The sequence below is a fragment of the Paramormyrops kingsleyae genome, chromosome 16 (assembly GCF_048594095.1).
Source record: "Paramormyrops kingsleyae isolate MSU_618 chromosome 16, PKINGS_0.4, whole genome shotgun sequence".
Classification (NCBI taxonomy): domain Eukaryota; kingdom Metazoa; phylum Chordata; class Actinopteri; order Osteoglossiformes; family Mormyridae; genus Paramormyrops; species Paramormyrops kingsleyae.
The window spans coordinates 15524113-15550642 of record NC_132812.1 but is presented as its reverse complement, the minus strand read 5'-3'; the positions used below and the strand labels follow the sequence as shown (position 1 = coordinate 15550642).

At 44.3% G+C, this 26530-nt stretch overlaps 1 protein-coding gene across 2 annotated transcripts; it reads left to right on the top strand.

Annotated features, from left to right (window-relative positions):
• The first annotated feature begins 576 nt into the window (after positions 1 to 576).
• cers6 (ceramide synthase 6) lies at positions 577 to 26110 on the top strand. Of its 2 annotated transcripts, XM_023828026.2 has the most exons (11): positions 577 to 969; positions 6638 to 6743; positions 7903 to 8033; positions 11010 to 11067; positions 13137 to 13187; positions 13555 to 13647; positions 16720 to 16848; positions 17245 to 17351; positions 20438 to 20594; positions 21096 to 21119; positions 22955 to 26110. In XM_023828026.2, the coding sequence occupies exons 1-11, from the start codon at positions 800 to 802 to the stop codon at positions 23120 to 23122; spliced, it is 1194 nt and encodes a 397-aa protein (XP_023683794.2). In that variant the 5' UTR covers positions 577 to 799; the 3' UTR covers positions 23123 to 26110. The 2 variants fall into 2 exon arrangements, with proteins under 2 accessions (XP_023683794.2, XP_023683795.2); XM_023828027.2 differs by lacking the exon at positions 21096 to 21119 and having other exon boundaries at positions 579 to 969.
• Positions 26111 to 26530: the final 420 nt, after the last annotated feature.

Sequence of the window (26530 nt, the reverse complement as noted above, 5' to 3'; positions counted from 1 at the left end):
GAATAACCCCTGGTATAATACGTACTATGTTTCATATTTTGGTTATCATTTGTCATTTACAATGTGTAAACTGTTTTAGAATTTACTTGATGGGTTAATTAGCCTACTTTGAAATTAATAATGCATAAAAAGCCTAGGCAAATTAAAAATTTGAAGGGACAAAAATTAATATTTAGGGCGTCTAATCCTTATAAACCTTGCGTTTTGACCTGCAGCTGTATTTTAAACTACCTAATGGAACAGTTTTGTGCTTATGGTGTATTAGCTCAATGGACCAACCAATTATTTCTCATTGACAGTGTCTACCTCGAATTATATGTAGCTTATATCAATGTCATCCTAATTCTAATTGTAAACTACGAAAATGGAAAAAGCGTGACAATGTGCGATTCATTTTTTTAATGAATATATTGAATTTGTTGCACACTGCAAAAAGCGGTCATTGATTTAGGCTAAATACATTAAGTTTAAGTGAAAGTCGGATGTTACTTCGCGGATGTATGACAAAGGGAACCCTGGCCTGCGTCCTCATGGCGTGTGCACCTTTACTGCGTGTGCGGCAGAAAGCCTGTGTGACGTTGAGATGCACCAATCATTCGCGGAGGAGTAGATGGCGTATGGCAGACTCTACTTCCCCAAGAAAGGCACACACGCGAAAAAAATCAAAGGGCGGTGCAAAAGCTGATCCCATCACACAGACGGACCTGCAAAGATCATCCGTCAGAAGCAATCGCAACGTGGTATCCGTCATCAAAGGCGCAGGCGACTCTTGCCGTTGCGGGAGAGAAATCAAGGGGACATGGCCGGGATCTTGGCTTGGTTTTGGAACGAGAGGTTCTGGCTGCCACATAATGTAACCTGGGCTGACTTAAAAAACACAGACGAGGCAACCTTCCCGCAAGCCGAAGATCTCTATCTGGCTTTCCCCTTGGCATTGGGCATCTTCATGATACGCCTGGTTTTCGAGAGGTCAGTGGCTCTGAGCCGCTGTTTTCTTGTTGCGATCGCGTGTTGCGGTACTGTGTTTCACCTGGGGGGGTAAAAATGTGGAGATCGGTAGGGAAAAAAGCATGGAAGTAGCTAGACCTGTGACGTGCTGTCTGAGATTGGACTGCTGATCCACCAATGACATTAAAACGCCACCGATTTAGGCAATGTTATCGTTCGCAGAGGAACGTACACATTTAAGCAGAACTTTCAGTTACTAACATTCGGCAGAAATATGGTGTTTTCTGTGAAGGGTTTATTGATAGTTTTGGGGAATTATGTGCAATCCCATTGATCCAGCTAGCCCATTATTTCCAGTATAGGGGTGCACCAGTCGCTAGGAGGCGGGAGCGTTTTCATTTCGGTGTGGGAATCTTTGTGCACTTCATTTAGAGGATTTTCACTTTAATAATTTGCTAAAGATATAAAGATGTACTTCTGAATGGAATTCAAAGCGTTCGTTTGTTAACGCTGGCGTCCACGGCGTCTGGGTAGCTTTACACAGTACACTTCTTTTTGTTTTCTGATACATGCTGTATATCTGCATCTCCATATTCCCCTTGACTTGCACATTAAAATAACCCCCGTCGCAGGTATAAGGGTTGCGGTGTTAATTGTGCAAGCTTTCCTGTTTTATTGTTTCGTTTCAAACTTTTTTTGTAATCGGCTACCCTCATTGATCGTGCTGTCGCAAAGGCAGTCGGACGACCTGCAAATGCATCCCGTTTGTTTTATTCGTGACTGTGTATCTGCAGCCAGTGTAATCGTACCATTACTTTGATAAGTGTGAGGAAACGGTAAAGTGAGGACTAACAGGTCGATTAAATAACTTAACTAGATTGTTAAGATGGTCTCATTGATAACCGAAAATAATTGCGCAAATTATAGCGTTATCTTAAACGCGTAACTCAAAGTGACGTGAATGTCGTGCTGCTCAAAGTACACGTGACGATGATAATTCCATCTCTTTCGGGGGCAAAATAAAAGTGATGACAGGCTGGCAGCTTCCTGATTCTACATCCTGTACGTTGCATTTTGAGGACTTAATGCATCCCAGATATTTAATCGCGTTATGCATCCCGGTTGTTACTGGGTGGTTAATCAGTGTAAGGCCTGAAAATCTCTCTCAGATAAATATTTTTTCTTTTTCTAATAATGGCCAGAGTATTTTAAAACCGCGATTCAGATGAAAACCTATCGGCTGGCAGCCGAGACTGATCTAGTTTCCCAGCTCCTCCGATTCTGTATACAGTATGTTTGCAGGTGTGCCGGCGTTAATGAGACATGAAACTTGCTCTTTTCCCTAAAAGTGGCGGGACCCTTAGCTGTCATATATTTTATGGAAGAACTTCTGAGTCAGATAACCTGACATGCAACAAACATATACATGCAAAATATCCATACATATGTGGCATTGTCGGTCACTACAGTCCGTCTGCGCTCAGCAGCTGTTGCTCTCCAGTTGCTTCTGGCACGATTTAATTATGAAGTCAATTCTCAAGGGCTCTCGGAAATAGAAATGGCTGGAGATGACCTCATTACGACCTTTTCAAAAGCCAAATAATTGTTTTTATTTTCAAATATATGTCCAACTTCGGTTTTCATTGCAATTTTACAAGACAGTGTTATTTCCTGTTTTCTGTGGTTGTTTTTGGTTTTATATTAATAGTTTATTTTTAAAAACATCAAGCTGTTTGGCTTAGCTAGTTTTAATATGCTAATTTTACTCTTGTTTAACCTTTGCCGTTGTTTTCATTTAAGGTCATGGACTCTGTGAAAGCTACTTTGCGAGAAGTGTAACTGCAGGCCTCCAGAAACAGGTTGCAGTTTTGCTGAGAATGGTCGGCTTTTCTCTGGTAGCTAGTGTAGCTGGGGCAAGCTAAACCGACACACCTTTCCATTCATCCCTGTGATCTGTTATATAACTATAGGCAGACGGCCTTTGGGGTTGTTCCGCTCCCCGTTTATGAGGACTAATCAGTACTCCCTTCATTCTGATTTTCAAACAGTAATAATTTCAAGTTAGATATGGCACAGTATGTTTGAGCTTCATTTTCGGAGGGAAAAGCTCACTTTCAGAGAGTTATGTAAATTAAAATCTCTTTGCCAGTGCAGTGTCTGAATATGTCTCATATCATAACGATTGTAAGACAGATTTGTACTATGTATCTGATCCAACATGCCCTGCATGAGAATTCACGAAGAATTCTTGGGGTACTGAGCTCTAGAAAAGTTAGTTCATATTAGTCCCGATTATGTGGTCCTGTTTATGGTGTTCATTGGTGTTAACAGTTTATTTACTCCCTTACATAATAACTACATTTCTTAAGAGGGCACACGCCTAAACTCAAGAAGCATGGTGATGAACAAAGCTGTCTTTCTCCTGTTTCCTTGCCAACACTTTCATCCAGATTAACTTTGTAATCAGTTATACCATTGAATAATTTAAAAAGAGCAGTTATGTTTCTCAAGGGTACAACTGAAGTGTCCCTTGGGGATTTGTTATATAAATATAGCTGCAAAGGGTGATGCTTATGCGTTTGTTTTTTGATCACTTTAATCCGAACCTCTTATTAACAAAATATTATGACTAGACCTGTAATTGAACTGTTTTATATGTCTGATAATTAAGATTCTTAATGCTTCAGACCAGATAAAGCACTTATTGAATATTTAGTTGATTTTGTTTTGATGTAAGGAATGGTGGTAGGCTGTCCAGCTACGGCAGAAGGTGAGGAGCAGGATTTGGATCTCCAGGGCCATGGGACCTTCTTGCTGTTTCACACCCCAGTTTGCGTCTGTTATCTGAGTTTAGATAAATAAGCCCGGGTCTGAGTTGGTGGGCAGCAGGGGTGAGACTGTGGTAAGTGGGAGGGGCTGTCTGCGGCCTCGAAGCTGGGCATGGCGCTGATGCCCGCTACGTCTTTGTGAGCTCAGCTTGGCAGAGTGTGGAGAGAGCGCTGGAGTTTTGATGCTGTTTTTGAACTTAAGCGGCTAAATTTGATAAAACCAAAGGTTCTAATCGATGGTGGCTCTCAGACGTCATCCACTGCATTCTCAAACTGAGTATAAAAGTTTCATGTCAACTTAAAAATGTATACTTACATTTTTTCCCTTATTTGTTATTGCTGTTGTTAATTTCTGTCATTATGTATGTTTTTGATGTCTGATTTTATTTGAATCGAAATACGATCTTGCTACATCCATCCATCCATCTTGTAACTGCTTATCCTGGTCAGGATCTTGCAGGGGTTCTGGGGTTACCAGGACACACAGGGTCCTTGGTCTAGTGGTCAAAGTCCAAATTTACCCTCTTATAATACTGTATGCTGTACTGTACAATTTGCTTCTAACTGTAGCAACCAAAACCAACATCCAGGATCAGTGGATAGGATTATGACCCCCACAGGATTGAGGGCTTGAGTCCTCTGGTTGTATTGGGTTTGCATGTCAGTCCTCCCCCCCCCCCCACAAACCACAGAGGTCGTCTTTAAGTTTATTGGCATCCCTAACTGCCATCAGTATGTGAGTGTGTGACCTGTGATGGACTGGTGTCCTCTCCCAGACCTTTCCTGGGCTACAGGCTCACTGTGACTGTGAAACAATCCTGGAGAAGATGTCTGAAATGGACCGAATGGAAATATTGGCCCATGTCAGGTTGGATGAGTCGGGTGAGATGCTGTTATTGTAGCTGCCTGTCTGTCGTCTCTGTCAGCGATGGCCGGAGTGTGGCATGTCCCGCGTGCGCTAGGAAGTCCGCTCGGCTACAGAAAACTGGCAGCAAAGTATTCAATCAGTTTGAAAAGGGGCTGTAACATTATGTATATGGCTGCGTCCCAGCAGAGGAGGGTCATCCAAGTCGCTGAAAAGACTCAGCCGCTCTGCTTTTAAGGCAACAGCAAATTATATAGGCTCATATCCAGATTTACTTTAAACTTAATCCAGTTTGATAATGGACGATATGTATCTCTATTTATAATGTGTTATCGACATTACGTTCCCCTTCTAAATAACTGGCATCGTGGCTGTTTCTGGTCAGTTGCCGGTCACGGCCACGGGGCGTTCGATTTACTCCCAAGTGCAAAGGGTGACTTGGGGTCTCCGGTGCCTGGGGCTCCTCTTTGACGCTCCTGAGCCTGACGCGCTTCACCCACCTCAGCTCAATCTGCTAGCTAAACTTCTATGATCACTGGTGCCCTACAGGAGGAGTTGTCGTTGTTGTTGTTATTGAATTAGATGCTTATCCGAAGCTGCTTAACACAGAGCTGTTTTTATAAGTTATAAAAATCTTCTTTGCATGTTTACGCAAAATGTTAATTGCTTAATCTTGCAGATTAAATAAATTAGTTCTCTTTTGCTAATGTATTACTCTGAATAATTTAAAGTGATTCATTTTACGATAACTTGGTACAGTGTGTCCTCCGCAGATGTTATTAGCCAACATCATAGTTGGAACAAATGCAGGACCAGATGCATCCAGCCGAAGCAGTTATCGTGCTGTCCGCCAGCAGTTGGGTGCAGCTTTGTTCAATTTCCATTCATAATTTAAGGGTGTTTAAGTAATTATCTCCAGTTAACAGAAAACCACTGTACAGTGGAAAATCATGTAGACAAAGGGGGCCCTGGAATTGGAGATTATCCACTAAAAAGACTCAACACCTGCTCTTTGATTCACTCACATTTCGTTGCATTTTCCATGTGTTTGTCTTGTGCAGTGCACTAGTGTGAGAGCAGGGTGACACCAATTGGGATTAAGGCCTTGCTCTAGGGCCCAGTGGTGAAATTGCTCTGTCAGCCATGGGATTTGAACCAGCAAACTTCCAGTCACATGCACTGAGTTCTAATCACTAGACCCAAACACCACTCGATGTACTATGGTATTCAGTATTACTTACTGTCGGAGAAGTAGCTTTATTCAGCTTGCTGCAGTGCTTATATACAGGGTTTGTTCTATTCCACAGACTTGGACAGCTTTGTCAGTCCCATCACTGATGGTGACAGTCTTTGGGTTTGGATGGAGTTACTGTATGGTGTTTTTGGGCTCGTAGGGTGTTTGCTGATTGGCCAATACCTGTGTCCACCGGCCAGCTCCCCTGCTGCATGGTTGAAAATTACAGGTGGGATGGGGGATTGTAACCTCCCCACAAAACGGAACCTGCTAATACAACGCCGCCAATAACCATGTTTTCCCCTAAATTGGTGGAGACGCCGTTTCCTTGCTGTGTTTGCCTTTATGGAGACTTTCATCTTTGGGGAAACTGTAATCAGAATCAGAAAACTTTATTAATCGCGAAGAAAATCGCTTACATTACGACTGCACAACACACAGAACAATACAATGAAGTACAAAGCTAAATTAAATTAAGCACTCTAATAAAAATTCTATAAATACAGTAGGATAAAGTACTATTTTACCTCGTACATAAGTTATTATAAATGTAACTTGACTATATTGCACGTGATTCTATTGCACATGTTAATAATTCAGTAGAAGTTAACCACATTATTGCAAGGACAAGTGATGGAGGGAGTTGTAGAGTCTGTAACAAATTGCACATTTACTTGGTGAATTTCTTATTGGTCAAACGTGTGGGTACCTTAAGTAGAACATGTAAGTAATTAAGGTTTTTTGCTTGTTTGTTTCCTGCAGGTTCATTGCAAAGCCATGTGCCCTGGGTTTGAAGATCCAAGCAAACGGCCCCCAGAAGGCTCAGCCAAATGCTATTCTGGAGAAAGTCTTTACTTCTATTACCAAGGTGAGGGCACTTTTCTGGAAGCATGTTTGTTTTAATGGCGGACGTTAACTACACGTGCACCTTGGTACAAGAATTCTTTTTAAGGTTCTAAAGGTATGAAAAGCAACTGCTGGTCATCGTTAATTGAAACCCAAAGCCTGAGACTCTGGTCATTTTAAGGGCTGAGTGTGAAAGCTTCCCGCATCTGCTGGATTTTATCTGCAGCTCCATGTGCTGATAACACCATGGTTATTTTTAGCCCAAAGGAGAGGCAGGTTTCCTTGACAAACGTCCCTGGGTTTTCATGCGCAAGGGCTCAGCAGACCGTCTGGCTTAGCTTGTCTGGGAAGGTAATGGCCCCAATTGTGTCACAAAGACATATTTCCTTAGCAAGATGCAGAGCTACACTTCACAAACGTAGTCGCATTTTAATAGTGACATAAATTGTGCTTATGAATGTTTTTATCCGCGGTAGGAGACTCGAGACTGGTTCTAATCTATCAAATCTGCAAAGTTACCCAAAGTTACCCATTTCTGAGGAAGTATAGCCATCAGTGTCACTTAGGCCATTGATGTAATTCTGACAAAAAGGTGTTTTCTTAATCCTCTCCAGCACTTTTAGGTTTTTTTCAGGATATGCATCAGTTGAATATTCTTTTTCAGACTTCACTGCATTATTAACGGCTACCTGAACCTTGGGATTTTGGAGATGGAGTGCAGTGCAGTCAGGTGTCTGGCTCTGTCGGTTATGGTTGTGCCCCCCCCCCAGACCCTAACTGTGACATGGGCCCCCGGGGTGTTTGCGGGGGGTGCGGCCGCAGCCTTTACGATTTCGTACTTTCATGTATGCAAATGTGCGCATTCGCTGATGACGTTGAAAGGTGAGATGTCTGTATCCCACCTTATGTGTCACCCTCACATGGTCAAGTGACACGTCACCAGCCCCTTGTATCACTACAGGGGGCGTATGCAGGGGCGGGGCCACAGGGACCCTGGCCCCAGCTGAAAGCTGATTGGCCCCCTGAGTAGCCCCTGCCCTGTCACTCACTGATTCAAAACATATCATTGGCTAATAAGGTCATCCCCTCTGTGTGAATTATGAGCCCTCTTATGCCCCGCCCCCTTAAATAATCCTCCTGATGTGCCCGGTTACAAGCTCACCTCTCACGTTCTTGCTCAGCACCCAGACGAGAAGCGGTTAGAAGGCCTGTCCAAGCAGCTAGACTGGGATGTGAGGACCATCCAACGTTGGTTCCGGCATCGGCGGAACCAGGAGAAGCCCAGTACGCTGACCCGCTTCTGCGAGAGCATGTAAGACCTTTGTGCCACCCATAGATCTTTGAAGGCTTCTTCCTGTTCAGCTTCCCACTAGCCTTGAGGGACCCGAGTGATTCTTGGTTCAGAGCTCTATAGATTCTTAACTTCAGTGTCATGGACCTCATTAGCTGTATGGTGACACCTACAGACGACTTCTCCCTTTGCTGAGATTTTAATTAGAGGTCAGTGGAAAATAAAGAGGTCAATTTTGTCCCATCCAAGTTCAGGGACCCCCTGATACCTATGGATCCCTTGGGGGGGGGGGGGGGCTGCTGTAGGTGACCTGTGAGCTGCAGTGTTTGTTCAAATGCTGCTTCCCTGAATCTTTTATGACCTTTTATGGCCAGTGATATGTCTTTTTTTCATATTCTTGTTTCGTGTGTGTTTCCTCTTTCCACATTAGCCCTGTTTGCAGTCCCTGTCACACATACTTTCAGCTACAAAGACTAATGGAAAGTTTTACAGATACCGAATTGAGATTTTCTCGGTTCGTTTCACCACGTTTCATTCCGTGTGCGTGTCAGTACAGTGTCAGGGGTCTTTCGCTCTTGGTCTGTTTTCCATTTGGTCGTTCATCTAAAGACTTTTTGACTTTTAGATACTCAGAGGGCACCTTTAAAAAAAAAAAAAAAAAAAAAAGGTTGAGATTTCTGGCTTTTGTTGTATGCCAGAATGTTCTATTGGTCCTCTTTTAGGTGACTTCCTGTTTCCACTTTTAACCGTTTTGCAGCACAGTGTATTTTGTATATTTATTTATTTATTTGCCTGGCAGAACTTTCTACTTCCTGTCATGTGACCTGGAGATGGTCAGGGGGCAGGTCTGGCCTTCATGCCTCAAGACTGGTTGCCACACCTGTCGTCCCTTGAGGCTTCGTAGCGATACTGAAATTGACATGCTGAAAATTCCTGCAGAACGTAATACACGCAGGTGTCTACTAAAATTTCCACTGCAGGTTAAGGCAGTGTGTATGTGATCAAAAGGTTGCTAGTTCAAATCCCAGGGTGAGCAGAGTGATTTCACCATCGGGCCCTTGAGCAAGGCCCAGTTGTCTCATGGACTGTCTGACCCTGCTTTCTGCATAGCCTTAGATAAAAGCATCTGATAAATAGTTGTAAGGCCAGGCAGTAACTTTAAACGTTTACTGTAAGGCAGCTTACTTTAAAGTGCCCTGAGATTGATATTGCCAGTTTATTGACATGTGGGAAGGGAGACAGAGAGGGGTGAGTTTGATGTGAGGGCTGCCCCCTAGTGCTCCCCTGTGGTGGCTGCGGGTGTCCGTGCAGGCAGGGAACCAATGGAAAGGGGCATACGAGTTTATTTGCATGACGGGGAGAATGCAGAACATACTGCTGTGAATTCCCGGGCGACTTACGTAAGTCTGGGCTTGGCGTGACTGGGTCCTTGTGGCTGAAACCTGTGCTGGCCTGTTACTGTAACGCCACCATATTCCTGCACAGAGAGGGGGGGGGGGGGGGGGCGATGCTCAGTAGGAAGCAGCTCAGCGGAGAGCTGGACCGCAGACTGCATATGAACGGGGGGGGGAGGGAGGGGGGCATCTTTTTTTTTTTTTTTGCATCGCGATGCATGTTGCGATTTGGCTAATGCTGCTGATGACGTAACATTAGATATGCAATCTAAAAACACAGTCAAATTGCAACACTCAGCTCTGAGAGTAACCAGTATTGTTTACCTTGTCTAAAAATCACATTTTTGCTTTGGAGAAAAAAAAACAAAAATGGATGTAATTCAGACTTTAATTAATAAAGTTTTATCGGTTTAAATTAGATTATTTGTTGGTGATTTTCTTTTTTTTTGATTTGATTGTTTGTCACTGGAATTTTAGTCCCCCCCCCCCCCCGAGATTCGTGGAAGTGTCATGGATAGAGGAGGGGAAAAAGAGAGAGAGTGTAGGGAGCTGCTGAGGGAGCCGAAAGCATAAAGGCCGTCACTGAGCACGGTCACCGTCACTGAGCACGGCCATCGTCACTTAGCACGGCCACCGTCACCGGCACTTAGCACGGCCACTGTCACTTAGCACGGCCACCATCACCGGCACTTAGCACGGCCACTGTCACTGTCACTTCTAGCCTTGGGGGGGGGGGCACCTGTGGGATGAAGCGGCCACCTGCGGCTAGGATGTGTGCTCCATTTTGCTGGGGGCGTCTGTCCTGTGACGGGCCGTTTAGACCGGGAGGGGAGGGGCCACCCGTCTGCCACCTTTCAGCAGAACAGATGCGCGGCTCGTTAATCTGTTTTTATGGGTGTTTTGTCTCAGCCCTGGAGCTCGTCCGTCCGCGGAGTCACTTGTCGAATTGGAGATACTCTCCCCAGAATTTGGAAACAGAGCAGAGAGAGTGGGCCGTGTGCAGTGCATGCTGGGAGTGACATTCCTGCAGAATGAACCCTGAGCAGTAAATGAGATTTACACAAAGCTCCTTTCTCAAAATTGTCCAGCTTGCTCTCTCATTGCCTTGAAACTCAGAAGAAGAAAAAAAGCATGAAATGATGCTGTATTTGCCATTTGCACAAGTACATTGCAATCCTTTTTTTGCGAATCCCATCTTGCAGTCCTTTGAGACACAAACAGGTGAGAGCGAAGCTTGGAGTTTGAGCTGTTAATGTGGCGTGTGGCTATTTTGCTGAGGATGGGATTCGAACTGGTGACCTTCTGATCCCCTAGGCCGCTGAGCCACAACCACCCCCCCCGTGTGTCTCTATTTTAATTATTTTGCATGCCTTTGCAGCACAAGGTATTCTCAATGATGCTGTGAATTTGTAATGAGAGTCTGGGCAGAGCGCACAGACATAATGTGGCCTGAAAGCTCGTCCTTCGCCGTGTCCTCATCCGTCTAGCGCTGAGGGGGGGTCGGGCCGGGCAGCTCGACCTGCTTTCATCTGTGAGTCGTACGCAGGTTCATCTCACCGAGACACATCACTGACTGACACCTCCCTGTTTCTGCTTCTTGCAGGTGGGCATTCACCTTTTACCTCTACATATTCACCTACGGAGTGCGCTTCCTGAAGAAGGTAAGGGGGGGGGGGGGCGATTGCCACCTCGAACTGCCTTGTCAGCTACGTTTTTAATTGTTATCATCTCTGACGTGAACATGGAATTACTTGAAGGTCTTGTGCTGATGATGATGCTGAAAACTTCCAAGCTTCTCCTCTCAAGCGATCAGATTAGACGTCGGATTAACCGCCTTGCAGAAATTATTTCAAAGAACTCAGGGAGTTTTTTTTTTCCCCCCCTCATGCTGTCATCTGTGGCTCTGACAGTTGGAGAGGAAGCTAGATTTTCATCTGAGTTGAGTCACCTAAAAGAGTGCATTAAAAAAATGATAGTGAGAAACTGAGATGAAAGATGACATTTTGGGGAAATTTGGATGGGGGCTGTAATTTATGGATCCCTGACTATAAATGTACTTGCTAGGACCTTTAAAATCCAGACCTTCATCTGCCTGAGAGCAGCCTAATCTATTATTCATCAATGATTCTGCTCACATGCCGAGAGGGAACACAAGGGTCCTGGGCTGAACCCAACTCCTCACTGGTGGGGCAGATATGGGGCTCTTCATATTAAAATACACACACACGCAAATATACTAAGTACGTAAGAAACCGAATAAAGACAAACAGACAGTCCACTCAGAAATCCTTTTTAAATCCTCTGAAAGTTAGAATTAGTTGTCAGCTGCTTCTCGCTTAATGATGGTTTGACTTACGATATTTTCAACTTTGCGATGGCGATGCACATCCAGTACTTATCAAACTGTGAACTTTCATCTGTTCCTGGGCTAGTTATATGCCCGGCATCAGTACATTCTACCGATGCCGGGTGACGGCGACGCCGAGATCCACGCAGCCACGCTTCCAGTCTCTCTAGCGATTGCCAGCACAATCATACAGTGTTTAATGACATATCATAATGAAGTAAAGGGTTTTTTTTTTCTACAGAACTATACAATTTACTTTTCAGTTGCTGGTACTTAGCTAGTTACAGTACTTATTTATTCATCATATCAAATTCATATTCAACTTACTATATTTTCAACTTACGATTATGGTTTATTGGAAGGTAAGTCGAGGAGCATCTGTAGTTTTAAAACTTTATTTACGATGATCAATGGAGTATCAGTGGGTGGCATGGTTGTTATTTGGTAGCACTGGTGTTGGTTCGCATCCCACCTCTGCTCTTTTGCTCTTTGTGTTTGGACTTTGCATGTTCTGCCCATGTTTTATGGCTCTCCTCTGGGGCCTTTGGTTCCATCCCACACTCCAGAGACATGTGCTTTGGCTCACAGGCCTTGTGCCCCATGCTGCTTGGTATGAGCGATGCAGAATAAATGAACGACAGTCTTACTAAGGCTGGGAAAGCTTGGCGCTTTCCTGGGGCGCCGCAGAGGCTTGTTGTTTCGCGACCTTGTCAGATAAGCTGTCCGCTCTGCCGCTGGGACGCACGTCTAAGCTGCCTGTTTGACGTCTTTCCCATCACAATCAAAAGCATCATGCTGCCATACCGCTTATCGTAGGATTTCTGTGGAACGTGACAGATAATTAGTGTCTGTGTGCTACAAGTACGTCTCTGACGCTTCTTCCAACCAGTCAGCCGTGTGCCGTTATGTCGACGTCACGTCGCTGTATCTGTTCGCTGTGTGAGCGTTGCTTCTGGACCATGGTGTTTGTTCTTGCAATGGTGGATGATTAATGTATTCTTGGCACAGTCCCTCCCCCCAGAATACAGGCCTAAATTTCATTGGAGGGTTGGTCTGGAGGAGAAACCTCAAGATCACTATGCTGATCACCCCCACATTCAGGTTGGGGGATTGTTTTGCTTAGGATTCCTCACATCATTACCTGCAGCCTTCCTACCTCAGGAGGTTTACAGTAAAAAAGGCTTGCAGACTAACATTCGTGTCAGTCCACAATTGGGAGCCTCTACATGAAGAAAGACCTCTTCGACTTTCAGGCACCGTGCAGTGAACTGTCTCCTCGACACACAGCTGCGTCTGGGTTCTTCTTGCACTCGTTTCAACACGAGCTTCCACTCCTATCCATGTGATCTCCCTCCTCTCTCCCTCTGTACCTTTACGATGTAGACCTCCTGGCAATGGAACACCAGAGAATGCTGGTACAACTACCCTTACCAGGTAAGGATTCGACCATTTCCCGATCAAAATGTATAAATAATGTATGATATACATGATAAAGTAGAAGTACAGATATTTCAGTTACAGTAATTCGCCTATGTCTGTTATATTAGCCTTAAATAATGCAACAGAAATCTCCCTGGCTGAGGAGAGCACTACTTCTGACATGCTAAATGAAACATACAGGGCAGTATTTGCGTCAGCGACCCAATTTCTAACTACTACTCTGCAGGGGGTCTATGTTTCCCCTCGAGTAGAAGCTGCCGTCACGCTCTGACAGCCCAGCGGGTCGTCCGTCCACCAAGGTATCACAACCTCCTCAGTCCTGAGTCACCTCAGCTCACTCTCTCCATCACTCTCCCCACAGCCACTGACCATGGACATCCATTACTACTACATAGTGGAGCTGTCCTTCTACCTCTCCCTATTGTTCTCCCAGTTCACGGACATCAGGAGGAAGGTAGGAGCCGAAGGGAATGGATTGGAAGGTGCGGTGTGGGCGGGCTGTGGTACCTCACTGTGATTGGTTAGCAAGCATTTTGGAGGGAAAATGCATGAAGCTGATTTATTACTGTAGCAAATTACAACAAATTAAATGATGACCAGCTACACCAAGAAGTCAGAAATTTCTTAATAGTTTCCTCGTTATTTTGACTCGGCATGAGTTAAGTTATACACCAAGTCATACTGAAAATCGCTTTGATTGACGATGTTCAGCAGAAGGGGGCGCATTCGCCCCCCACCCTGCTCTTGTTCCGAGCGGCGTCGCTTTGTGCCAGTGTCGGCTTTTAAATATTTCATCCGATGAAACGGTGTGAAGCATTTTGTCACGAATGTGAAACATTAACAGCAGAGAGTGATAATGACATGGCCTGAACCAGCAAAATGCGATCCGTTCCCGTTTAATGACATATTTTCGGTATAGTATCCCTGTCAGGGACAAACACCACACATTCATCAGCGCTTGACATGTCACCCGTCTCGACATCGAACCTCCAAGGACGCAGTGTCCTCGATTCCCGGATCTCCTCCCTCCCCGGCACGGTCATCTCACTTCTCTTTGTTGTGAATTATTTTCTCTTCAGAACCCGGTCATGTTCAGTCCCCAATTTGGAGTAGAATACAGGCTCTGAAATTGCTTGTCTGCCTTCCGTGCTCAAGAAAGCATGTAAACTGTATGACATACAGCCTCCTTGCTTAGGATTGGTACAAACCCACACACACACACACACACACACACACAGGCACACACACACACACACACGCGCACACACACACACACGTACACACACCCTCAGGCACACACACACACACACGCGCACACACACGCGCACACGTACACACACCCTCAGGCACACACACACGCACACACACACACACACGCGCACACACACACACACGTACACACACCCTCAGGCACACACACACACACACGTACACACACCCTCAGGCACACACACACACACACACACGTACACACACCCTCAGGCACACACACACATCCCCCTTCCTGGAATTCAGATTGATTTATAGAAGTCCCAGCTCTCCCAACATCAAACCGTACGCTTCCCGAATGCTTCATAACGTTTGAAGGTGGGGGGTGGGAGTTATTCTCTTTCTGCTTTGAAAGTATCTGCGGTGTAAATTTACAGTCATACTCCACTGTCAGCAGAACCCATGAAAATTAGCACCTTGCAAGTCAAACATACTCAGTAAAACAGCATCTCGGTACATTACATTACAAAAATGTTTTTCCGTCTAAAATGTATATTTTATGATTTGAATCCAAAAAAAAAGCTGCAATCTCTGGACATGCACTGGGAATGTTAATATACAACAGTATATAAAGCTTTGGCCAGTATCTTGTGTTTGTAGTATAATATTATAAAAAGGCCTTATTTAAATCTTCATTTGCTGCAAGGTTTACCAGACTGCTGGTCCATTCTCTTCGGGGTTTTCAGACCCGTACTAAAGCACCATGTGAGCTGACTCCAGATCAGTGTGGTCTTTCAGGAGCCACAGGGCATGTCAGGCTTTACCATTCTCCTCCTCTGCTTTATTTTTCTCTTCACGGTCTGCAGTCTTTGTGTCCTCCTTGGACAGCGGCTCTGTTCCTACTCATTCTTCCCCCATTCCTCACTTCTCAGCTGTCAGTAGATGCCACCATGTTTTTTCTCTCTTTCTTCCTCTTAATCACCTTTGTTGACTTTTGGCATGTTGTCTGTTTTTTTTTCTCCCCTTCTTCTTTCAGTTTTTTCATACACAAAGCCACGCACTGAGGAGAGCTCCTTCATCCCCTGCTCAAGTCCCGTATGTCCTCTGCTCTCTCGCCATCCTTCCATTGTTTTACACCACCTCTCTTCCTCCTCCTCTCCTGCCCGCCTCACTCCCTTGGCCGTCTCGATGCCATCTGCTACAATCTACCAGTGTCCCAGAGCCCTCTAGGGTATTGGTGTAGCCTGGTTCAGACTAGGTTTAAAGCTGTTGTAGTCTCAGTGGAATGGGCCGATTCCGGTATTTTTTTAAGGTTGGCGGCATAAGAAGGGCCATAATTCATTGAGGGGCCAACTCTGTTATTAGCCAATGATGTTTTGAATTGATGAGTGACAGAGGAGGGGGCAGTCCAGGGGCCAATAAGCTTTTATGTGGGGCCAATTCCCCTGAGGCCACGCCTCTGTATATGCCCCAGCTTAGTGGCGTGTGTGTGTGTGTGTGTGTGTGTGTGTTCTTGTCTTATCCCTCCCTATACAAGCCACATACGACCCAAATGAAGAGAGTGTCTGCCAGAGCTGCCTCTTACTATCTGCAGGACTCATAAATGTATTCTGTGTTTTCTAGAATTTACCTTGGGAAGCGTCTAACATAGGTGCTCATGATATGTCTTAACGGGCAATTAGGGCTGCTTGAACGGATTACGTAGCAGATCCGCTAATCCAACCGGCTCTTTTCCCAACACACCTTAGGAAAGGATCACAGGAAAACGTGCGGATGTCAATAGCCCCCGGAAAAGGGGGGGGGGGGGGTCGGGTGCCATCCTGCCGTGGCCCGTATGCCGGTCCGGATTAACTCTGTCTCATTGTTGCCCCCCTGGGGTATAAACAGTGTCAAGTGAAGTGAGTGAATAATGTAAAAATGCTCACAGGAGTGATGTCACCCTAACACTGCAGCAGCTGCAGCCATCCGTGTGTGTAATGCAGACCGGGGGGGTTAAGCAGCATCACACAGAGGTGGGGGGTTGACAGGATGTTGTATGATTCTGCTGGTGGCTCTGGGATGGGACCCAAACTCCCAGTTAGTGCCAGTTTGTCCCAGAAGCTTTCCTCACAGCCCTGCATCCTCCACTCTGGGTTCCTCTCTCAGGAACTTGCTCCTTACAGTTTTGCTGTTCTTACAATATTAAATATAATACGGTACTTTTTGCACATTTTACAATAATCTGACGTTGCCTATACAGATGCCTATAAGATGTCGATTTAAATTTGACAGCCCTGTCACTGACTTCTGGTCACTGTCCCACCCCTCTGGCACCCAGGACTTCCTGATCATGTTCCTGCACCACCTGGTGACCATCTCCCTCATCACCTTCTCCTATGTGAACAACATGGCTCGGGTGGGGACTCTGGTCATATGCCTTCATGATGCTGCCGACGTCTTGATGGAGGTGAGAGCGGAAGAGTGACCCAACACCCCCTGCGGGCCTTCTAGTATAATGCTCTTTTCTTGATTAATTCTTCTGGAAGGTTCATCCACGATGTCACTGAATAAATTAAAAAGAGATTAAAAATATAGCCTGACAGTCTGGCGTGTGCTCGACACATAAATAATGTAGCTTACAGGGTTGCCAGCTGTCTGACAGCGAGCCCCCAACTCGAATCGGAAAGCTCCCACTACAGATACTGAGATATACACAAAATTTTGCACCAAGTAAGCGCACAAATTTGGCAGCCTCCATAAAATAACAGCTCATAATGAATAATATTTACATGTTTTTATCCTGCGTGCTTCGATATATTCACTTATGCGTTACGATGACGTAGTCGTTTTTATTTCTTTGCAGGCCGCTAAAATGGCCAACTATGCGAAGTGCCAGAGACTCTGCAACGTGATTTTCGTCATGTTTGCGCTGGTCTTTATCAGTTCCAGGCTGGGTGTTTATCCCATTTGGTAAGTCTGCTAGAAGATTCCCACCGTCTTCACACAGTCTCCATCAGATTGTCGTTAGAGGTTTTTTTCTTTTCTTTTTTTTAATCGTATGAATTTCTGTTTCATTTGTGGTCTCGTATATCTGACAGTGATAAAATTGATTTCCACCCTCAGTCAAAGCAGGCTTGTTGACAGCCGCTTCCTATCATATGTGTATAATTGTTCTATATACGTTGCTGTTTTAGGTGGAATTGAGTTGTATTTATTTTTATTCCGCTATATGAGCGACTTCCTTCAATCGTGGCAAAGCACCCAGTAATCGTAACCATAGCTACAGCAGTGGTTTTTATTTATTTAATCCATACTTAAACTGTATCATTTGCAAAGAGTGTTTTAGAAAGCCTGGGTGTTTGCGAGAGCTGATTAATAGCGGTTAGTTGACATCGGTAAGTTAGATGTTAGCCGTAGCAGAGAGAAAGATGATATCCGGTAACAGATCAACCAGCCTGAGTGGTAACGGTACAAGTCTTCATTTTGGGGTCCTATATTAATTTAAGCAGGTGTCCAGGTTGCAGAAGCTCCATTTGTTTTTCAGTTCCTGAGCTTTTTTTGGGGCCTCGCTGCAAGACTGCAGACAAGCAGTGATCAGAATTGCTTACTAAGCACCAGAGGGTCCAGCTTTGGCACTTTGGTGCAGCAACAAGCGCCAGGACAGAGCTGGGCTCTGAGGCCAGGGAGAGAGGCTTGGCATGGGGCCCGGCCCTGAGACTGGGCCCGGCTGCGAGTGCCACTTCGGGGAAGATCCCCAAGACCGAGCCTGCTGGCCCGTCAGCAAGTAGCCAGGCTGAGCCTTGGTTAGCCGAGCCGCTGAAAAGTGCTGTGCCTGTCCAGTCAGCCATGTTTGGGGCCACGGGGCCCCGGGGCCAATTCTGACAGGCTGGTCGTGCTGCGAAATGTACAGAGAAGCCACCGGAAAGGGGAAGGGTTTGGGGGGGGGGGGCGTGTGTAAAAATAGGCTGTGAGTCAGAGGCAGGAGAGTACTGGAGCCTCTCATGTCCGATGCCCTCCTGGTAGCCGCTCCCGGTTCCTGCTGCTGGGAGCGGCCTTGTGTTCCTCGCCGCGTTCCTACTATCGCTCAGATTCTGTTCCTTAAGTTCCGGCTTGTGTGCTTCTGAACGGGGATGATGTCATGGCGCAGTTGGGGTAATATGGGGTTTGGATTATAGGAATGTGATTATCAGCCTCCTTTGGAGGCTGGTGGGCCGGTGATTCTGTAACTAAGAGGAGCATCGTGAAATGGTGGCATTAAGTCATGGTCATGTTCAGACCTAGACTCCATCGTCTGAGTGCGGGGATGGCGAGAGCTGCAATGTCATTCCAAGAACATCCACCTACAATCCATTTCTTGTTGAACGGTAAGATTTCTAAGGATATCTGAGGTTTTTTCGCCTAAACTCTGCTTCCACCTGGGTTCATATTCTTCATAATAGCCACCATCACGCTGCTGCTGTAAACCAGTTGCCATGGCGCTGACCTCCCCTTAAGGACTCGCTACTCTTGCATAATGTAAAAAAAAAATCTTATTTTAGTCCTGAAATAGATTTGTCTTCTCTCTCTCTCTCTCGCTCACTCTCTCTGGTGATAGAATCACAAAGCGAGAGGCTTTACTTTGTATCTCTCTGAACCGTTTGAGGTCGGGAGGTTTCTGAATAATTGCCAGAGATGCCGCTGTCAGGCAGCTCGTGAGAAAACGTGCCTGACACATCACGCTTGCTGAACTTTAACGCCTTCGCGTTTCAGTCAGAGTTTAAAGGAATGGTAGCAGTTTGATACACATTGCTGTCTGAACCAGAAGATTTTGCTGTAGTCTTATGTGTGCAAGTAATGAATAGCAAACAGGCAATGGCGTAGGAGAGGGGGGGCACGACTTAATAATTTAAATAGAAAGGTGTTTTTATAGGGTGGATGAATGAATCAAAATTAAATATTGCGGAGTACACGTCCCCCCTGTTCCTACACCCCTGTAAACAGATAAGAGGATGTAGGAGCTGATTTAAATTAAAACTCAGTTATTTCAGTCAGCCATTTTATTTTATAGCCTTTCCACCAGATAGTACATTATAGTATTTCCAAAAACACTGAAGGGCCATTAAATGTGGGAGTAAATTGCAAATGATTCCCTGACACTTTCTCATCAGATGATGGAGTAGCTACAAATGAGCCTCTGACATATCACGTGTGCAAATGTATATGATACATGTTTATGAGAGTGAACACTGAGGTGCAACAGGCAGTGGTACAGAGGGGGGTGTATACAAGGGTGGGGCCAATGGGGCATTGACCTCAGCTGAAAGCTGATTAGTCCCCAGGGTACCCCCTCCCCATCACACACAGATTCAAAACATTTCATTGGCTAAGGCTGGCTCTCTTTATGAATTATGGCCCCTCCTATCCCCCCCCCCCTAAAAAAAATCTTAGAATGGCCCCTGCTGTAGGTGGCCATTGGGGCAGCTGGATACGGAGGGGGTAGGAGTTTGGTTTCACTTCTGCCCTATGCATTGTTTAACACGTCTGCACCGTCTACGAGGAACTAAGAGAGTATTTCACTGCGGAGGAATTTCCAGCCACTGCCAGTGTTACAGCCAGTGACCCATGAAGTGTTACCTTCACTGCCCTGCTGGATCTATTTTTTAGTTTTCATTTACGATTTGTGATTATCCAGGCAGTTTTTTTGTGTCAAGGGGCTTTTTTATATGGAGAGAAGTGTTGGGGAGTCTCACTTTATAGTAGTGTGGCCCCCCCACACCAACAGGTGGTAGGTTTGATTCCTGAATCCAGCTATGCGTGTGATGGAGTTTGCATAGAGGTTTGTCCCATAGTCCAGAAACACGGAATTTGTGCCTGTAAATTTCCTGGATCAAGTGTATCGTAGACTCATTTCTGATGGATGGATGGATGAACTAGCCTTAAAGTGTTTCCCTTGCTTCCCGAAATAGACTCATTGCTTTTTTTTTGACAAAGTAGATCTCTGTGTGACCTTAAATGCCTCTTTATACCAGTCTGTGTTTTCCCAGTTGACCCCGGTCTCTCTCCCTCTTGTGAGGCAGGATTTTAAACAGCACGCTGTTTGAAAGCTGGGAGATCGTGGGCCCGTTCCCATCCTGGTGGGTCTTCAATGTTCTGCTGCTCCTACTGCTCCTGCTGCACTCATTCTGGTCCTACCTGATCGTGAGGATCGCCTGCAGGGCCGTCTCCCGGGGAAAGGTGAGGGAACTGGCCTCCTCTCGCTGCACCTCCTACTCTAGGCCTAGGACCAGCGTTTCTCCAATCAAGCTGAGCACTGGGGAAGACTAGAGATCTTTGATGGTTTAGATGGTTTAGCCTCAGGAGCCACATTCTCCCTTGATTATTTCACAAAAATTAGTGCAGTAATAGTGAATAGGACATAGTGGAGTGACAGTAACACAATGCCTTCATGCACAAAAGAAGAAAATCCAACAGAAACCAATTTCAAAATATTTTAACCACACACTTCACCACTCAAAGAAAATGGTCACCAATTGAGAAATGGCGGCTCAGAGAATTATTAAAAATATAGGATTTGTTGCACCATAAGCGGTACAGCTATTAGCTGCCTTCAGAGGGGGTTGGTTATTTACTTCACTGTCTTTGGTCCTTCTTGGTCTTGCCGTATATACAGTATATATATATATATTTTCTTTCTCATCTTACTTCTTCCTGCCCTTCCTTTTTGCTCCTCCAAAGGCGGGGAAATGGAACCCTTTGCATGTAAGTAGGGTGGGGAGGTGAGACTTGGGGGGTCAAATGTGACCCCTGGTCATCATGATGCCGGATGCCATTGTCAGCTTTTACTCATACGGGTTACTTTTCTGCCTCCGAACTTCTGTTTCTGTCACCACTTTTGCTCACATTTGTTTTTTTTTCCCTCTTCTCCTACATGTACAGTGGATATAAAACGTGTACACACCCCTGTTAAAATGGCAGGGTTTGTGTGATGTAAGAGAGACCACCTTTAATGTGACCTATAAACTGCACGATTCAATAGAAAAACAAACACATTTGTTTAGGAGGAAAAAAGAAAAGATTAAAAAAACGTACAATAAGCTGGTTGTATAACTCAGCACACCGTAATACTTTCTAGAATCACCTTTCAATTTACACTGCCTATAAAAAGTATTCACCCCCTTGGATGTTTGACTTTTTTGACAAAAAAAAAATTATAATTCAAAACCCCCCCTTTAACGTTGCCCCCACCATGGTATGCTGTTCTTTTGCTGATGCGCAGTGTTTTTACGCCAAACATACCTTCTGGAATTGTGACCAAAAAGTTCAACCTTGGTTTAATCAGACCTTAACACATTTTCCCACATGCTTTTGGGAGATGATGTATTTTTTTTTGCAAATTTTTTGGATGTTTTTTTTCATAAGAAAAGGCTTCTGTCTTGCGACCGTGTCCATAGTCCAGACATATGGATAATATGGGAGAATGTTGTCACATGTTGTACACAACCAGTACTTCCCAGAAATCCCTGCAGCTCCTCCAGTGTTGCTGTAGGCCTCTTGGCTGCCTCCCTGACTGGTTTTCTTTTTGTCTTGTCATCAGTTTTGGAGGGACGTCCAGTTCTCAGTAACGTCACTGCTGTCCCATACTTTCTCCACTTCTTGATGACTGTCTTCATGGTGTTCCATGGTATATCTAATGCACCCTTCTCCTGACTGATACCTTTCAACAATGAGATCCCTTTGATGCTTTGTACGCTCACTGAGAACCATGACTTTTGCTGTAGGATGCAAGTCAGTGAATGTCAGGAAAATCCTACTACAACAGCTGAACTTTACTTGGGATGAATCAGAGTCACTTTAATTGATGGCAGGTTTGTACCCAAAAAGACCGAATGCTGTAATTAAATCAAAAGGTGCTTCAACAAAGCATTAGTTTATAGGTGTGCAAACCTATGCAGCCAGCTTATTGTTTTTATTTTCCCCCCTAACAGCTTTGTTTGTTTTTCAATAGAATTGTACAGGTTATAGGTCACAGTGAAGGGTGGGAATGAAATGATTTATCATGGTCTCATTTTTTTTTACATCACTAAAACCTGCCATTTTAACAAGGGTGTTTACACTTTTTATATCCACTGTAGGGGCATCACAGCTACTGGTTTATTTTGTTTTCTACATTTTTTTTAAGTAAAATTCATGTAGCTGGTAGCATAAGGTTCCATGCAAACCTATAATTTTCCAATTTTATTCTATTTGTCTTCCAAAGCAGAATGCAAATTGGACTGCAAATTTCTAAAACTCATCCAGTCCACCAAATACGTTTTTGAGAATTTCTTTTGACTGAGTGAATTTTAGAAATGTTATAATTCGTTGGGTTACATGAGGACTGAGTGAGTTTTGGTTCCCAGTAGTGTAACACGTGACGTGGAAGCCTGACTTGAGGTCAATGGCAACAAAAACTGGGCTCAGTGAGTTTTGGAAATTTACTCTTGAATTAAAACTCCATTAAGATCTCACATCAGCATCATCAGCATGGCTCCTGCTAGTTACACCCCAGTGTTGTGGACTTTTGCTCTTCTCACTGTTGTAACGTGTCTTCCCAGGTGTCCAAAGATGACCGAAGTGACATAGAGTCCAGCTCCGATGAGGAGGAAGGCTCTCCCCCGACACAGAAACTCCATAACAGTGCCACCAACGGCACCAGCGGCACCAGCGGGGCCAACGGGACCAACGGTTATCTGTCGGGGCCGTCGTGTCGGGACGAACACTGACCAGGCCAGATCTGGACTTTTCGGCCACCATACAGATGTCTCTGACACCATTTATAGATACATGTATGTAAGACCTGAATCTGATTGGCTGTCTGATACTGGAAGTCCTTGATATGATCTATGATTTTTTTCCCCACACTGATTTCTTTGGTTTACTTCTTTTCATATATATCTGCGGCAAAAGGCAGTCAATGACAATTCCATATTGACAATGGTAACGCATTCTTTTCGTAAATGGAAAAAAAAATTGAATGAATGAAAGAACGGAAATGGAAATTTCACCTTCTGTTGTTAGCATGCCATGTATTTGTAGTTTATCTTAAAGGGAGTACTTTTTTTCCCACGTTCAAGTCTTTGTACTTTATTTTTTTGTGTACCTGTTGTGGACAAAGGGATTTTTGCTACCTTTTAATGAATTAGGTAATCAGTGTTTAATCTGCTAAGTTGTGATTCAGCTGCTGCTGTCACTGGCTTCTGACATCTTTCAGCTGTTCATCCACGTTATAATCGCCCTGCGATCTTGTCTGTTCTGTCCGTGGGCAGTGACGTCAGGTCTCTCACATGCCTCCGACATATGTCTCCATGCCAGCGAGACGATGTATACCAGTATTACGCGTGTCGGCGGCTTAACAGCGTACAAATATTTGGCCATGGTGTAATTGGGGGTATATGCAAATTTCACTTTGTAGTTGGTGCATATTTTATTCAATGAACGTGCCATTTAATAGAGGAACTGCACTAATCAAACATTTCCAGCTGGAATGGACATGAAATGCCATCTTAAAAAATAAAATTGTCTCATTGCCTTTAGTTGACATCGTTAAACATTTAGGCTAGCTTGTTTTTCATAAGGTATAGTATTAGCTGTTAAATGAAAATTCATAATTAAATTGTTTTTGAAAGTTACCAAAAACTGCCAGTGTTTGAAATGCAGCAGTAATGCATGCATAGGTTACAGGCGATCGCGATTAAGGGTGTTTTTGGTGGTGTTGCCGTGTGGGATGTAGGCTTACTGATCCGCTATAAACGAAAGATTGTCGTCGACACACATACGGTAAACGCAGAAACCTCCGTGAATAAAGGTACGGTGCTCAGCAGTTAAGTTTCTGTCATGGAACAAGCACTTTACTGGGACAAATATCTGAATGATATGATGAAAGTTTCTGTGTAGAGACGTATTTGGGTTTTGACGACTTTAGGTTTAAATTGTGGGGATTATAGGCCTATGAGCAATCTACAACTAAAATATCCACACAGCCCTCAAAAACATTACATGTCTTTTAAGAATAAAAGCTAACTTCAGTTTTCCAGCTGCTCCTCATCTTTCCATTAATTTTTTTATTATTAATTATTATTTGTGCAGCGATAGTATGATGTCAACATTGAAAGCAGATCATTTTCAATGGTGCACATTCAGGTGCCTTAACATTACCCCCTCGTGGAGTCAGTGATTTATCCTCTCCAGTCCATTACTTACAGAAATACAATGAACTGTCCAGCAAAAGGTTTGAGTGAAGTAACTACAATGCCTTTACTTTTAAATACACCCCCAGTTTACATGCACAAGCGGTGCCATGCCGCACCAGTCAGTATTGTGGATTGCTTGGTTTCTTAGCTTAACACGCAAATTTAAGTTTTGAGGCGGTACAAATAAAAATGTGGCTTTGTATTGAAGAAAGATCTTGAACAAAATGCTGTGATATATCCTTTCTTTTGGACGGCGATGGCTTTGCATTCCGACGCCAAATGGTACCCCTGTAAAGCTCTGCTTTTTGTTGCAATGTGTTATTTCTCAGTTTCATGTATCCGTGGCAAGATGAATGTTTTTTTTTTTTTTTCTGCATTCAGTTCATAAAGCTGCAATTGACCAAACGGAGTCTACGCCGTACCTCTAAGGGTACAACTGCAATGCTCTGCCTTGGACGCAAAAGCCAGCAGCGTCTGGTGCGAAATCCTTTGCTCTCGCCGCCGCACCACGACGTTTTCAGCTCCTGTTAAGAGTGTTACACTTACACATGGGGAATATATATTTTTTTTTTTTATGTGAGCAATTGTAGGAAAATGGATTTCAAGTGTAAAGTGATATGCTGGGAAAGCAGATTGTGTTTGCTTTAGGATTTATTTATTGGTAACTTGTAATAAATGCAGAACTTAAAAGTCTGGCCTCCGTTTGCTTTTGAGATTCAACAAAATGAATGATACTGTGTATCACTAAGTGCTAGAATCTTCAAGACACTACTGTAGTTTCATGGTCATAATGGCACTGTACTGGTGTTTGAATATGTCTTTCCTCCTGTATCTTCCATTCAGGAATCCATCCATCGATCTTCCAACTGCTTAGGCAGGATAGTGTCACAGTGAGCCTGGAGCTACTACTGTGCAGAACCTAATAACAGGAAACTCTTAGTAGGACAAACACAGCTGTGGCAGTTTATAGTCTCGCAGATGTTCCCCAACTAACACAGATTTGATCTTAGAAGACATGAGACCTCAGATGGAATGTAGACACGCAAAACGTGGAATCTCCCAGTTCCGTTTCAAGCAGAGTGTGGCAGCAGTGCATGTCACACCCTGCTTTCGTCATTTGGGTGGGACCAACTTTCCCACTGAGAGGGCAGAAACAAGCAGAGCAATTCATGAGGAAAACTGCAACTGCAGAAGTCTGGGATGATTCTGGTAGCTAGCAGCTTAACCACAAAAAGGTTCATTCTGACCAAGTTAATTTATAGTGAATTTCCGACTCTGTTAAGTTATTAATTGGGGGAATGAACACAAGCCGTCATGTTGTCATAAGTGTTTGTTTCACTTGGATTGAGGAGAATTATTTCTGTACATCGAATATAACCTGTGATGTAAAGTCTGCACGACTTCAGGGTAATATACCAAAAACAATCCTACAGTATGTGCAAGTGTTTCCAAAATTCTAACACACAACACTCTTTTGTGTTTGTGATAAGTGCTTGTGGAAATAAAAATGTCATAACGGAAGCAGTACAGCTACTCTAAGTATCTTTGTAAAGACATAAGTATGTTTGACCTGGCTTTCTTTTCAATGTATAATCATAGTTGTTGCATCTTTCTTTTCAACGAACAGTCATCATTGTTGCATGTCTTATTTATAATCTGTCTATATACAGTACTGTGTGAGTTTTTGGCAGCCAAATTTTGCCATTTCAAAACCTTTGCTAAAATAGCCTAAGTGTTTGCAGCATCCAATGCACTCATGTATATTTTGACACAACCACTAGCTTACCTCAAATAGCTAATATTTCATTGACTTTTTAACTAATGAAATCAGTTAAGTGAGCTGGTGGTGAAATTTAACAAATGCATGGAATGGCTGAGGTGCCCCTGAGGAGGTTTGGGACCTGAAGTGGTGTACATCTAGCCGTCCAACTAGATATCAGT